Source organism: Eschrichtius robustus, chromosome 6, assembly GCF_028021215.1.
Source record: "Eschrichtius robustus isolate mEscRob2 chromosome 6, mEscRob2.pri, whole genome shotgun sequence".
Taxonomy (NCBI): domain Eukaryota; kingdom Metazoa; phylum Chordata; class Mammalia; order Artiodactyla; family Eschrichtiidae; genus Eschrichtius; species Eschrichtius robustus.
In genome coordinates, this window is record NC_090829.1 from 63,227,326 (window position 1) to 63,242,597 (window position 15,272).

At 46.2% G+C, this 15,272-nt stretch overlaps 2 protein-coding genes across 2 annotated transcripts; one reads left to right on the top strand and one right to left on the bottom strand.

Moving 5' to 3' along the window:
- Positions 1-242: 242 nt before the first annotated feature.
- On the top strand, positions 243-10,550 carry EIF2B5 (eukaryotic translation initiation factor 2B subunit epsilon). Its single transcript, XM_068546334.1, has 16 exons — positions 243-492; positions 1,597-1,721; positions 2,559-2,744; positions 2,836-3,013; positions 3,515-3,595; positions 3,871-3,948; positions 4,473-4,785; positions 5,672-5,817; positions 6,046-6,187; positions 6,314-6,415; positions 6,597-6,704; positions 6,841-6,931; positions 7,236-7,359; positions 8,071-8,196; positions 8,629-8,739; positions 8,915-10,550. The coding sequence occupies exons 1-16, from the start codon at positions 280-282 to the stop codon at positions 8,972-8,974; spliced, it is 2,184 nt and encodes a 727-aa protein (XP_068402435.1). The 5' UTR covers positions 243-279; the 3' UTR covers positions 8,975-10,550.
- A 3,934-nt stretch (positions 10,551-14,484) lies between these two features.
- LOC137765654 (ubiquitin-ribosomal protein eL40 fusion protein-like) lies at positions 14,485-14,995 on the bottom strand. Its single transcript, XM_068545433.1, has one exon. The coding sequence runs from the start codon at positions 14,958-14,960 to the stop codon at positions 14,574-14,576; it is 387 nt and encodes a 128-aa protein (XP_068401534.1). The 5' UTR covers positions 14,961-14,995; the 3' UTR covers positions 14,485-14,573.
- Positions 14,996-15,272: the final 277 nt, after the last annotated feature.

Sequence of the window (15,272 nt, forward strand, 5' to 3'; positions counted from 1 at the left end):
AATGACGGCCGATGATACTTGCAGATGGAGTCTGCAGTCCACAGGACCCCAACCCCGGGCGCCTCAACATGCGGCCACCAGCGCCGCGGGGCCCCACGCCGTGCTCCTTGCTGCTCAGCCTTCAGGCAGGGCTAGGGGAGACGCATGCGCATTCCTCTCTCCGCAGCTCCTCCCGCTCTCCCTTCGCTAGTGCTTCGCATTTCGAGTGCTGGACCTTTTTGTCCCCTACTCCGTGCCGTGTCAGTTTCCGAGCGGAAGTGGTGACTGTGAGAGAAGAAGATGGCGGCCACTGTGGTGGCGCCGCCTGGTGTGGTGGCCGGTCGGCCCAACAAGCGCAGCGGCAGCGGGCCGGCAGGCGGTGGCAGCGGCGGCGGCGGCGGCGGCGGGGCAGCCAGAGGGGCGGAGGAGGAACCGCCGCCGCCCCTACAAGCAGTTCTGGTGGCCGACAGCTTCAACCGCCGCTTCTTCCCCATCTCCAAGGACCAGCCTCGGGTGAGCGCCGCGCGCGAGAGCTGCCAGAGGGCCCGGAGGTGGCGGAGCTAGAGCAAGTTATCTTTTCGACTGCCTAGTGAGGCGCGGAAGGACTTGGGTCCACTGTCTTTCCCAGAAATCGGGTTTATCTGGTTGGGAGGAAGGCGGAGAGACCGTCTAAAGCCCTGACGACTGCCTGACCAAGTGAGTGGCTGGCAGATTTGGGCACTCGTAATGCTGTCCACCTCATTTGGGAGGCCTGCAGGGGCTAATGTAGAAGCAGTGCTTGTGAGAAGCCTTCACACGGGGATTCAGTGCCTCAGAAGGACGCTGTGCCGCCCTTATGTAGAGGAAAGAGAAATCCTTAGGTGAAAGGGACTGTCACCTCCTTTTGCCTACAAAAGGGAGGTCATGTGCCTAAAAAAAGAGCAGGCTGGTCTGATCCCATAGTAACAGCTGTTTTGGATCTCTTACAGTGTGCTTTTTTTCTTTTCAGGTTTTAGTGACAGCTAGTGCTATGTGTCAAAAGGAGAACAGAACGGGTTCAGTGGCTGGTTGCCCGCATCCCCAGTATTGTCTAGACACTGGGGAACTGGACTGAGCTAGTCCTAGGGATTGCTGGGTCACTCAGCAGTCCCCAGTTCAAAGAAAAGGACTTGCATTCGGTTCAGGAAAAACCCTCTTTGACTCCCCACTCCCTCTAAATAGTCTAATGGCTGTTTATTTTGTACGGTTGATTGGGGTGGCTAGCCCCTGAGTCTTAGAAAGGGATCAAGGAAGGAAATTTTATAGGAAAAAAAGCATTAGTGGTGCTTAAGCTTCTGGAGATGTAATTGATTTCTATATTATCCTTTGTCAGGGGTAGTCTGCTGTTCTATACCAGCTCTGTGTCTGATGCTAAGCAAGTAGATTCCATGCTTACATCCAAATTGCAACCCATTAGACTCTGATGTTTAGAGTATGCCATGAACATCAAAGGCAGCAGCCTGATTAGTTTGAAATAGGAAAGATAAAGTAAAACTAGTGTTTGAAAATACTGATAGAGGAGTGAAAATTGTGGTTGAAATGGGGGAAAGAATGATACTCAGAGGACCCTCATGACTTTTTTTCGTCTCCTACCCTCAGGTCCTCTTGCCCCTGGCCAATGTGGCGCTAATTGACTACACTCTGGAATTTCTGACTGCCACAGGTGTACAGGAAACCTTTGTCTTTTGTTGCTGGAAGGCTGCTCAAATCAAGGAACATTTATTGTAAGGCTCTGCAACTTTTCTTTCCATGTTTCACCATTTTTTCCCAGTTTCCTTAGAATGTATATAACTAAATAAGAGGAGATTATGAGAGAGAAAAATGTGTCTGTTTGGATCCCATCATGAGGTCTAAGGGCATTCTCTTCACTTAGGAGGTGAGCAGCTGAAGCTGTGACAAAGATTAAAGAATAGCATTTGGATTTTTTCTGAATCTCACAAAGTTTGGACCCAATGGGTTTTGCTTTTTATTTAGTGGCTCCAATATGCAAGTTACAAGAGTAATATCTTTGTTTTTCCACTGAGCTTCTAAATATTGAGCTCTTCCTCATCTTTGTATTCCTGGTGCCTAGCTTAGTACCACACACATAGTAAACACTTAACAAATGTTTAGCGAAGTGTTTTTGAAATAGAGTGAATCTCAGGATTTATGGAAGCTTAGGAAATAAAGACTAGGATATTAGCATGGTCTCCATCAAACAGCTCCTAAATTTGGTATGAGCTTTAGAAGGAGAAAAGTGGCATGAAATGTGTGTTCCCAGGATACTTTGTATAACCTAAGTCTCAGCGGGATTTTTAGTTCAAATCCATGTTTAGGGACAGGGGTCAGGGTATGGAGAGGAAATAGCCATGTTTCTGTAACCCATAAAACAAAACTAGTGACAGACTATGCTGAAACCATTAATTATAGTTCATAAACCTCTTTGAAGTCGAGGACGCTGGCAGGAGCCCCAAAAAAGCCATAGCAAAGGAGTGTGAATGTTGAATGGGGGGAAAAAATAGGGAAGCTCTGCATGATCTTTATGCTTGGCTTACTCATCCCCCTCATCTCCCTTCCTTTAGGAAATCCAAGTGGTGCCGCCCTACATCCCTCAACGTGGTTCGAATAATTACATCAGAGCTATATAGATCACTGGGGGATGTTCTCCGTGATGTTGATGCTAAGGCCTTGGTGCGCTCTGACTTCCTTCTGGTGTATGGGGATGTCATCTCAAACATCAATATTACCAGAGCCCTGGAAGAACACAGGTCAGGATGGGAAAACGGTAGAGATGAGGTTTGGGACCAGCAGAGCCCTAAGACTGCTTTTTTGCAACTCTCTCCCTCCTATCCTTTACAGGTTAAGGCGGAAGCTGGAAAAAAATGTATCTGTGATGACGATGATCTTCAAGGAGTCATCCCCCAGCCACCCAACTCGTTGCCATGAGGACAATGTGGTAGTGGCTGCGGATAGTGCCACAAACCGGGTGCTCCATTTCCAGAAGACCCAAGGCCTCCGACGTTTTTCTTTTCCTCTGGTGTGTGGGTATCTGGGGTCCTTGAGGTGGGAAAGTGACAGGCTTCAGCAGGAGAGATGAGTTAAAGTCCTTGTAGGGACTTCCCTGGTGGCACAGTGGTTAAGAATCCACCTGCCAATGCAGGGGACACGGGTTTGAGCCCTGGTGCAGGAAGATCCCACATGTCACGGAGCAACTAAGCCCGTGCACCACAACTACTGAGCCTGCACTCTAGAGCTCGTGAGCCACAACTACTGAGCCTGCGCTGTAGAGCCCGTGAGCCACAACTACTGAGCCCATGCACTGCAACTACTGAAACCCGCACGCCTAGAGCCCGTGCTCCACAACAAGAGAAGCCACCACAATGAGAAGCCCGCGCACCTCAACAAAGAGTAGCCCCTGCTCGCCACAACTAGAGAAAGCCCGCACGCAGCTATGAAGACCCAGCACAGCCAAAAATAAAATAAATAAATTTATTTAAAAAAAAAAAAATAATGAAGTCCTTGTAACTTCTCCCCACAGAGCTTGTTCCAGGGCAGTGGAGATGGAGTGGAGATTCGCTATGATTTACTTGATTGTCATATCAGCATCTGCTCTCCTCAGGTGAGCTCCTCAGGGCCAAGGCTGCACATCCAAAGAGTAGAACTCTGAGGGTGTATTATCACCCCCTTAAAAGGCCAGGGTATATTTCTTCTCCTTCTTTGTCTTATCTACAGCAAATAGGTGCTATCATCTTGACCCCAGTATCTCACTGGCAGACTTTTTTGGGATTCTGGCCCATATCCTGCTGTCATAGTGTTTGATAGGTCTCTGGGGGGCTTGTGTTTGCTTCCAGAGAATAGTGCTTAACCTTGGCCCCCTCTGACTTCCCCACACAGGTGGCTCAACTCTTTACAGACAACTTCGACTACCAAACTCGAGATGACTTTGTGCGAGGCCTGTTAGTAAATGAGGAGGTAAGAAAAGGCTCCCAATGCCTCTTTAGAAGAAGGCTGTGATTTTATCTCAATGCTGATAAATTTGGTCCCCCTTTTTTTTCCTCTCTCCATTTGCTTTTTTATTCTGCCCATTTTTAGGGCACAATAGACCCTACTGACACACAAAAGCAAAAGATTCATTTGTGGTTTTTGGCAGATCCCCAATACCATCTGACCACCAGTGACATGCTAAAAACATCTCAAGATCAACAGATTAATTGCTAAAAACATGAGCATCCACCATTACACATAATGTGAAAGTTTGTTTTCCCTTGGGCAGGGTTGGGGGAGTTTGGGTCCCCTTTTATGTTTTATTAAACCTTAGGAGGAAGGAAAAGAGCTGGAGAGGAGAGGGAAGCAGTATACAGAGAAAAGTCTCAGGCCACTTGGCTGTGACATTGAGAGGCAGTAGGAAACTTAAGAAAGTTAGAATAGAATTATACCTGGGATGTTCTTTCTCTCTTGCTTGCTTGGGTGACCTCTCTTTTTTTCTCCTCATTCAGATCTTAGGAAACCAGATCCACATGCATGTGACAACTAAGGAATATGGTGCCCGGGTCTCCAACCTACACATGTATGCTGCTATCTGCGCTGATGTCATCCGCCGATGGGTCTACCCTCTCACCCCAGAGGCGAACTTCACTGATAGCACAACCCAAAGCTGCACTCACTCCCGACACAACATCTACCGAGGGCCTGAGGTCAGCCTGGGTCATGGCAGCATACTGGAGGAAAATGTGCTCCTGGGCTCTGGCACTGTCATTGGCAGCAATTGCTCCATCACCAACAGTGTCATTGGCCCCGGCTGTCACATTGGTGAGTACAGGTGGGGAGGTCAAGCTGGCCATCCTAGGAGCAGGAACCTGGGGGAACCCCCATGTCTCCAGAAAAGGATACAGAGGGATAGTCCCAGAGAATAAGGAACTAGAGTGGCTGCCTTAATAAAGGAAGAAATAGGGATGTAAAAACAGTGATACTTTAATTTGTGGCCTGTGAGCCTGTTATTGGGTGACTCTTCACATTCCAGGGTACCCTTTATTCACATTCAGGACCAACTGGATAATTAACATGCAATAATAACATCTGTTTAGTGCATTGCAGTTTACAAAGGGCTTCTGCATACGTTATTAAAAACCTTGTGAGGTAAGTATTATTTATAGATAAGTTTAGAGATAAACAAAAAAGCTGTAAGGTTGTCTCACCCAAGGTCATAGCTAATAAGAGGCAGTGCTGGGATTTGAATCTGAGTGTTCTGATTTTAAGTCCAGTGTTCTTTCTACTCTTAGTAACTCGCTTTGGTTATAAGAAAGTGATGCTTCTAATGGAGCCACCCCTTTAAAAGAACAACAATAAGATTCTAATTCTAAAATGTACAAGAAAAGGTGGAATAATTTGGTTCTACTTTTAGGCATGGATTTAATTCTAATAAGGTTCTTGAGCTCAAGGGGTCCCCAGAAATCTTAAGGGTTCTCAGGTTCTTAAGTCCAGTATATAGTCTGTAATTGTTGTAAACCTGGTGGAGGGTAGTCAGGAGTCTCTGGCCCAAGCTTAGAGAGGGAGAGGGTATTCCTGGTGAATTGGGGATGGAGTAGTAGAGCTGGGTGGGAGCTGTGCTGATGTCAGTCAGCCCCATTCTCCACAAACGGCCCTGGTCTGGAATTGGAGCCCTGGGTGACCAGGAATCCTTCCTGTCCTGAGCCAGGTGATAATGTGGTGCTGGACGAGGCCTTCCTATGGCAGGGCGTCCGAGTGGCTGCTGGAGCACAGATCCGTCAGTCTGTGCTCTGTGACAATGCTGAGGTCAAGGAAAAAGTTATCCTGAAGCCACGCTGTGTCCTCACTTCCCAGGTAAGACCTGTTCCGCACTGCACATAGGCCCCAAGTTGAGTGGTGGTTATGCTGAGCCAGAAAGGGGCCTTATGTCCACCCAGTCCAGCCTGAATTGAGAGTCCCAATCCAGTGGTTTCCTTTGCCTTCTATTTGGCTTGGTAAAAAAAAGTCACTCTGATTTTCAGGATGTACTTTTCCCCAACATACTAATCAGTCTGTGCCACCCACTCCTTTGTTCTCCTCCAGGTGGTGGTAGGCCCAGATATCACGCTGCCTGAGGGCTCGGTGATCTCTTTGCACCCTCCAGATGCAGAGGATGATGAGGATGATGGTCAGTTCAGTGATGATTCTGGGGCTGACCAAGAAAAGGAGAAAGTGAAGCTGAAAGGTGTGAGGCTCAGCAGGTGTGGGGCATCTATCTGTGTGTCTCTCTGCCCCATAGAAAAACCGATGTTTCCCCCTAAGGGGTTGGTGCTTCTACTGGGCCTTTGCTAAAGATCCGTGCCTTTTCCAGGTTACAATCCAGCAGAAGTTGGAGTTGCAGGCCAGGGCTACCTCTGGAAAACAGCAGACATGAACATGGAGGAAGAGGAGGAACTACGGCAGAATCTGTGGGGTGAGCTAAGCCTTATTCCTACCACCCACCTTCTAAATCAGATTATTTTGAGGGAGATTGAACACTTCAGAATCAGACTACTTGTTCATTACTTTATTTATGCAGACAGAGCAGATATATTGCTCTCTGTCAATGGCTCTTTCAATATTTTTCTCTTTTCTCACCCTTTATGGATTCTCAGGACTCAAAATCAACATGGAAGAAGAGAGCGACACTGAAAGTGAGCGAAGTATGGATTCTGAAGAGCTAGATAGCCGGACAGGCTCCCCACAGATGGATGACATCAAAGGTAAGTGGCCAGGGGAGCAGTGTCTGGGACAAAAGAGGAAAATCTCCAGTTTGGTTGGGCATAAAGTCAGAACTGGATGACTTAAAGCATCCTGGAGTGATATTGGCCCATGAACTTACTCTTGCTTTGATTTTAGTGTTCCAGAATGAAGTCCTGGGAACTCTACAGCGGGGCAAGGAGGAGAACATTTCTTGGGACAATCTAGTCCTAGAGATCAACTCTCTCAAGTAAGAGCACTTCCTCCTTATTCTCGCCTCCTCGGGGTGATCCCAGGCAGGTGTAGGTTCTCTCCTACTTCTTCCCCAAATAGGAACCTGTTCCCTCGACATCCCAAATGGACAAGGCCGGTAGCATTTGGAGCAAGGAGAACATTATGTTTTTGCCTCAGCATAGACTTCCTCCTTCCAAAACCCTCTCTTTCCATGATGTTCCATCTGACTTTCTCTCCCCCAGTGTCCTGCCAAAGTCATAGTCCTACAGTATGCTGAAAGGGCCAATGAAGGCCCTGGTGTCACCCCAGTCTCCCCACAGGTACGCCTACAACATAAGCCTGAAGGAGGTGATGCAGGTGCTGAGCCATGTGGTCCTGGAGTTCCCCCTGCAACACACGGATTCCCCACTCGACCCAAACCGCTACTGTGCCCTGCTGATTCCCGTAAGCAAAGATTGGGGCTGGGTACAAGGGGTTGGGTGGAGACAGGTATACATCCTTACTGGGCTTGACTTTAAAGGAAATCAGGAGTAGAAGGTCTTGTGAGATATATGTTACTTGTGGTTCCTTTCTCCTTGCCTCTGGACACAGATTAGGTTCTAGAGCAGGTTTGGCTGGTCCAGGGGAGTCAAGTTAGGTTCAATACTGAGTGGCCTTTGAGATTCCAGTATTCAGACGGTACTAGACCCCAAAGGCATACCCAGTATAGACCTGGACTGTCATACTGTCTGACTGAAAATGATTTGACCCAGAATGAGGTGAACCTTTAGGCTGGAAACAGGTATTCTGAGGGAGCCTGCAGCATCTGACCCCCTTCACCTTCCCTAGGAAATTTCTTTTTCCCCAGTCCTGACTACCAGCACTCCCGAGTCCCTCTGACATAATTCCACAGGGCCTGTATCATCTCCCTCTTGTCTTTTTTTTTTTTTTTTTTTTAAATTTTTGACCTTGCCATGTGACTTGCAGGATTTCAGTTCCCCAGCCAGGGATTGAACCTGGGCCATGGCAGCGAAAGTGCCGAAATCTAACCACTTGACTACCAGGGAACTCCCCGTCTTGTCTTGAAAGACCCATGTTATCAATATTGATTTTCTTTGCTGTCCAGGTGTAGGTGCGTGCTCAGGAATATATTGCAACTTCTCCTTTCTTCCACAGTTGCTCAAGACCTGGAGCCCTGTTTTTAGGAACTACATAAAGCGTGCAGCTGATCATTTGGAAGCACTGGCAGCCATTGAGGACTTCTTCCTGGAGCATGAAGCTCTTAGTACTTCCATGGCCAAGGTGAATACCACCTCAATCCCCCCAGTCCTGCATTTACTTTGAAACAGGCCTTGGTGACCTCCATGGAGACACAAAATAGACTGACATGAATCCGTATGGAGTTTGGTTAACAGCTTCATCCACCCCTAGTGTTGTGCTTATTGCTGGGATAGTACAGCTTGGAGCCAAACTAGTAAGGCAACCATTTGGAGGTTGCCCTGGGAACGTTCAAAGCACTACCCAGCAATAGTTCCAGAAGTCAGACCTGTCCCGGTATCAGAGTGAACAGCTCATTCTTACCTGTTTTGGCGGAGGCTGCTCCGTGTGTAGAAGGAGGCTGAGGGCCTGGTAGAGAGGCACTAGATCTTGCCTCCTCTTCCTCCATTATCCGTTATGTCTCGCTGAACCCTGCAAGGCCCCTGAGATCTCATCTCCTCTGCTGGCCTTCTGCAGGTACTGATGGCTTTCTACCAGCTGGAGATCCTGGCTGAGGAAACAATCCTGAGCTGGTTCGGCCAAAGGGATACAACTGACAAGGGCCGGCAGTTGCGCAAGAACCAGCAGGTAAGTCAGGCTGCCTTCCTGTCACTGCAGTGGTTGCCTGGTTCCCTGGCTCCTGGCCTTAGACTCCAGGTGGTTGGTCCCTGGGACTCTGGTTGTTAGAGCTGTTTATCTGCTAAGGAGAAAAGGAGGGTTATGTGCCCCTCCCTCAGTAGCTCTCCGCTCTGCTTCCTTACAGCTGCAGAGGTTCATCCAGTGGCTAAAAGAGGCAGAAGAGGAGTCATCTGAAGATGACTGAAGTCGCACTACCTGCTCCTGTGGGTGTGGTTGATTGCCCTCCTGGTTTCTGGGCCAGGGCAAGTGAGAGGCTAGTTGCAGAAGGATGAGTGACCACCATCTGAGCTGAGACTTAAAGGAGCAGAGGCTGGAGCTACAGTATTCTTCCCACCGCCAGCAGCCATGTGCCTCCCATCCTGACTGGGGAGTTGAGATGAGGGAAGTTGGGCTGGATAACAACTCTGCCTAAGGAGGAGCTAGGCAGGCCCTGCAGGTAGAGGAAGGCCAGAGGAACAGCTTTGTGCTCTGGTTTCCCCTCAGGGAACAGCAGAGAGCAGTTGGCCCTCTCTGTTGCTTGTATTTGTTAATATTAAAAAACAGAGAGAGGGGTATATTTGGTTTCTTTCCAGCTCTGACTGATCAGCAGTGGAAGTAGGTCAACAAAGAGTTCTTAACCTCTGATGTGGTAGCCTTTCTTAACACCTGGTGGAGAGGGAGAAGAGGGGTGTTGTGGCCACTAGGTGGGACTGTGGTGCCTCGCTAGTTGACCATTGCCATGGCCACGGAGGTAGAGGGCCTAGATTCTTTTCCAGACTTTGTGGGCCAATTTGTGGTCCTGGAGTGGTGTGCCTGAACCTAGTTCTGTAGAGAGTCCTAGTCCGAACACTTTTCTGTCAGAGGGTGATGATGCCAAGCATATGTAAAGTCCATTAACCACTGCCAGTCTGTCACATGCTTTGTCCATTTGATCCAGTACTACTGTCAGGGAAGCTGGGCTACTTTTCATCTTATAGATAAGGGAATTTGTGCAAGGTCTCATGACTCTTGAGGGGTAAAGCTAAGGACTTGAGCCTCATAATCCAGAATTCTTTTTCCTTCAGCATATTCAGTGTCTCAGTGAAGGGAAATTGCCCCCAGAGGCAAACACAACCCCAAGCCAGCAATGGATATCATAAGAACAGAGGAAGAACCTGTGAAATGGGCTGTCCCCTAATATTGAGAGAGTATCTACTGCATGACAGACTTTTTTTGATACACATTTATTTATTTGTTTATTTATTTATTTTTGGCTGCATCGGGTCTTAGTTGCAGCATGCAGGATCTTCCGTTGCAGCGTGCGGGTTTCTTCTCTCTCTAGTTGTGGTGCGGGCTCCGGAGCACGTGGGCTCTCTAGTTGAGGAGCACGGGCTCAGTAGTTGTGGCACACGGGCTTAGTTGCCCCGAGGCATGTGGGATCTTAGTTCCCCCACCAGGGATCAAACCTGCGTCCCCTGCATCGGAAGTCAGATTCTTTACCACTGGACCACCAGGGAAAGTCCCCAGGCATTTTGCTAAATACTTTTCATGTGTTATTTTAGTTAACCTTCACATCAGCCCTATGAAGTAGGTCTTATCCCCATTTTCAGATGAAGAGCCTGAAGTTCATAGAGGTCCCGTAACTGGTAATTGATAGAGCAAGGATTTGTTATTGGACTCTAGAGCTGGAATTTGTCACCTGTATTGTCTCCTTTAACCTCAAACAGGAGACAGGCCCTTCTGTCTCATCTTTTTGAGCTCTTTGTTGCTTTCCTATAAACCTTACTCTGTTAACACTTAAACTGTGGCAGATGTCTTTGGTAACAAGTGGCCCTCCTGGACATCACAGGTAAAATGGTTGCCTTTCTTCATTTCAGTTGGGTGGAGAGGAGTAAGATGAGGAAGGGGATACTGAACTGTACTCAGGGGTATGAAGGGGCATTACTCAGTATTTCTAAAGAGGGAAAAACAGGCTGGCCAGGGTTTGGCTTAATTTACTTTTCTTATTCAGGAAATTTCAGTTTCTCCTTTGTCAAATACAGGACCTAGTGACTAGAGAGCATAGGAAGGTTATGGCATGGACCTAATAGGGGCAGTTAAATACACGCAACTGTAGGGTATCTCTGATTTATACCTGATGGGTGGCAGAGATCAGAAGTGGCCTATAGAACTTTTTAGGAGGAAAATATTCCTTCTAGTTGCAGTGATTAGGGAAGGCTTACAGGATTGTGACACTTGAGTGGCCTAAAAAATAGAAAGGGTAGAGGGAACATTATGAGCAAAGCAATGGGTTTCCATTTAAATATGGCAGATTAAACACATGGGCTTTGGGGACTTCTCTGGCGGTCCAGTGGTTAAGACACCGTGCTTCCACTGCAGGGGGCACGAGTTCGATCCCTGGTCCTGGTCGGGAAACTAAGATCCCTTGTGCTGCGGAGCGGCCAAAAAAAAAAAGAAAAAAGAAAAAACTCATGAGCTTTTTACTCCAAAACCACTTTCAAATGGTAACAAAGGAATTCTTCAAAAAAGGCACGTGACTCAATGATAAGGAAAACAGAAGGTGACAACAATGAATGAGAGACATCAACATATTGGGGAAAAAAATAAATGGAAGGGTAAAAGTTGACCTAGCAGAGCAGAATGAGATGGGCTGTACCTGCTGAGGTGGTTATTAACAAGAAGCAAACCAGTGTGCCCTTCTGAACCCAGAAAAGGCTCAGCAGAGGGGGGTAAGGATTGGGGCTGAGAACTGGGGGTGGAATGGAGGAGAATCAGACAAAGATCTGTATGAGAAGAAGCTCCCCCAGGTCCCCACTTTATCTGATCCAACCAAGTGATTACCCCTACTTCTCTGCAAGAAATGGGAGATTTAGTCTGGAGAAATGGCGGGGGGAAATTTTCAGAGAAATATGTATGAAGGTTTCCTAAACCCAAAGGTCATGAGTTTCTACACTGACAAGAGCCCATGAGTGCCCAGCATAATGAACAAAGTAACACCACGAAATTTCAGAACCTCAGGGAAAATAAATCTTTAGAACCTTTGGATTCGATAGGAGACATGGTGGGGATGGGATTGAGGGGCTAGATTGAAAATGAGGGATTAAATGAAAGTATATGAGTGGTAGGGCTCTGCATGTCAGCACACACTGGCTTATACCCCCAGGCCAAAACTAACTAAACAGTTGCAGACAAAAGGCCTACAAATACTTATAGTTTTGTTTCGGAAAAAAAAAAAAAAAAAAGCCATCTTTCCTCTGCTCACCATACACTGAAGCCTGTTAGTTAATAAGCCAGTGTACATGGACAGAACTTCCAATCAGATTTTTAGTATCTCACTCTTACATGTGAATAGAGTGTTAAAGGCCACCAAACATTTGAAGAAACTTCCACCATATGAAAGGCAGAGACCAAAACAGAAAATTGAAACCAAGGAAACTGACAAAGTAGGGAGCTTTTTGAAAACTTTAGGGGGGGGAAAGGCTATAATTCTCAAAACTCAGGGAAAATATTGTGTCTATGAATAAAGTGCTATGAAAAGGAAGAATTGGAGAACAAAAGAGCTCTTAGAAATTAAAAAACTATATGAAGTTTCTTTTCCCACTGAGAACTGGAGGACTACAGAACCAAATAGGGAAATTATACGTCCATCCTTATATACTTATTGAATTTTTAATTGTGAATATTTTACCTATACAGTTGGATAGGGGAAAGTTTGGAAATAATGTTATGAAAATCTTTCAAAAAGGTGAAATCATTTGAAAATGAAATGGATGATAAAGGAGAAAAAGATAAAAGGATCAATCCAGAAGATACAACATCCAACAGGACTTGCAGAAAGAAAGGAAGAATGGTAGTGATGTTATTAAATAATTCAAGAAAATATTGTTGAATTTCTAGATGGGTAGGGCTCGCCCAACGCGTCACACTAATGAATGAGCACCAAGGCACATCACCAAGAAATTTGAGAACCCCAGGGATAAAGAGAACTTCCTAAAGACTTACAAAGAGTTAAAAACAAGTGCCTAGGAAAGAGCTCAAACTGATCACTAAATAGCAACACTGGAAGCTAGAAGACAATGGAGTGATGCTTTCAGAATTCTGAAGGAAAATTACTTTCAACTCAGAATCATACTTTCATCTTTTCAAGTTTCTCCCCAAACTTAAGTTTTTTTTTTCAAAACAACTTTTTATTGAAGTATAGTTGATTTACAATGCTGTGTTAGTTTCAGGTGTACAGCGAAGTGATTGTTTTATATCAATATATACTTTTTTCAGATTCTTTTCCATTATAGTTCCCCCCACCACAAGTTTTTATTTCCCATGCTTTGAAGGGGAACTACCAAAGGATGTGCTTTACTAAACAAGGAGTAAAGTATCCAAGAAACTGTGATCCAACACAGAGGAGAGGTAAAGGGATTTCTGAGAATGATGCAGGGAAGTGCCAGGATGACAGCTGTTCACAGGCTGAGACAGCCAGCAGTGCAGACCAGAGCAATGGAATGAAAGCCCCCAGGAAAGAAAACGGATTATCTAATACATTTGACCAAATGAGTAAAATATGAATTGAGAACCTATTAGATTATGTGGAAAGATTTAGTGATAGGTACACTATAGAAAAAAAAATGAAAAAGCAAGGCAATGATTAATGCCGGGACTTCCTGGTGGCGCAGCGGTTAAGAATCCACCTGCCAGTGCAGGGACACGGGTTTCAGCCCTGGTCCAGGAAGATCCCACATGCTGCGGAGCAACTAAGCCCGTGCACCACAACTACTGAACCTACGCTCTAGAGCCCATGAGCCACAACTACTGAGCCCGCGTGCCACAGCTACTGAAGCCCACGTGCCTAGAGCCCGTGCTCTGCAACAAGAGAAGCCACCGCAATGAGAAGCCTGCACACTGCAACGAAGAGTAGCCCCAGCTCGCAGCAACTAGAGAAAGCCCACGCACAGCAATGAAGACCCAATGGAGCCAAAAATTAATTTTTTAAAAAATGATTATGCCAGGAGGAAAAGTTGGAAGCATTTATTCATAGTCAAAATGTCAATACTATATTATCTTATAAGTAATATAAGTACTATATTATCTTAACCAAAAAATGTGATCTTATAATTTTAAGAGGTTAGGAGGAGGTGGAAGAAAGGTAAATCCATCAATCAAAATTGGAAATCAATAATGTCTAGAATGCATATATCAAGAAATAATATGAGCTAAAAAAAAGTACACTGGGGTGGGGGGGTGGGGAGGGAAATGAGACAGAGGACTGCTGTAAGTTTTCTTAATATTTGTCTATGCACACATATTACTTTGATGAAATTTTAAAGTAGAGGGAAAGGTATGAAATAAAAATATACAAGGTGTGTGCAGGGCCTGGCAAGTAGGTTGAATTGCTTAAGTCAAAACTTTAGTCAGGATATAATGAAAAAAAGACTGTAAAGGTAGGTAGAGGTTAGATTATGGAGAGCTTTGAATATCATGCTAAGGATATTTGGAAGGCATTGCGGAATGTGGAGAGGTTTCTGAGTTGAAGAGGTGTTTGAAAGAGGTCCTTCATCTTGAAATGCTAATTTGGCAACAGTATACAAAATGGAGTGGGAGAAGCCCATATTTGTTACTGTGGCCTAAAAGGACCTATGTGGTCTGGTCCCAGTCTACCTTTACAGCCTCATCTACCACTATCATTGTAGTCACAATGGCCTTCTTTTTTTTTTTTTTTTTTTTTTTTTTTTTTTATTCCAGTCAACAAAAGGGAAACTTTACTGGGGCCCCAGGGCCATGGGGCTTAGGCAGGAGGCCACCCTGCGGGCAAAGAAGCCGGTGGAGGGGCCTTATTTGACCTTCTTCTTGGGGCGCAGGTTGTTGGTGTGGCCGCACTTCTTCTTGCGGCAGTTGACAGCACGGGGGTGCAGGCAAGCGTAACACTTGCGACAGATCATCTTGTCGCAGTTGTATTTCTGAGCGAGCTGGCGAAGGGAAGGCTCGATGATGCCACCTCGCAGACGAAGCACCAAGTGCAGGGTGGACTCTTTCTGGATATTATAGTCTGACAGAGTGCGGCCATCCTCCAGCTGTTTGCCCGCGAAAATCAGACGCTGCTGGTCAGGTGGGATGCCCTCCTTGTCTTGGATTTTAGCTTTGACATTCTCAATGGTGTCACTGGGCTCGACCTCTAGAGTGATGGTCTTGCCCGTCAAGGTCTTCACTAAGATCTGCATCTCTGCGTCTGCTGCTCCGTCGTCTCCATGGTCTTCTTTTTGTTCCTCAAATTTGGCAAGTTTATTCTTGCCTTGGGCCTTTATACTTCGCTGTGCCCTCTGCCTAGAATGCTCTCCCCCCAGACCAGACCTTCTTATAGCCGCTTCCTCATTAGTTCTAAGTCTTAACTGAAATGGAAGAGGCCTTCTCTGACCACCCATATTACTCTTTCCCCTGTTATAGTTCTGGCTTGAGACTTCATGTCCCAGTCTCACACACATCTTCATTCCTGTACTCATTCTGCATTCAACCCATTTATTAAACCACTGCTT

Excerpts from the sequence above, each read along its gene's own strand:
- LOC137765654 (XM_068545433.1), bottom strand. The coding sequence starts at position 14,960 with ATGCAGATCTTAGTGAAGACCTTGACGGGCAAGACCATCACTCTAGAG.
- EIF2B5 (XM_068546334.1), top strand. The coding sequence starts at position 280 with ATGGCGGCCACTGTGGTGGCGCCGCCTGGTGTGGTGGCCGGTCGGCCC. Across the intron at positions 2,745-2,835 it reads AGAGCCCTGGAAGAACACAG|GTTAAGGCGGAAGCTGGAAA; the intron begins GTCAGGATGGGA and ends TATCCTTTACAG. Across the intron at positions 8,197-8,628 it reads TTAGTACTTCCATGGCCAAG|GTACTGATGGCTTTCTACCA; the intron begins GTGAATACCACC and ends GGCCTTCTGCAG.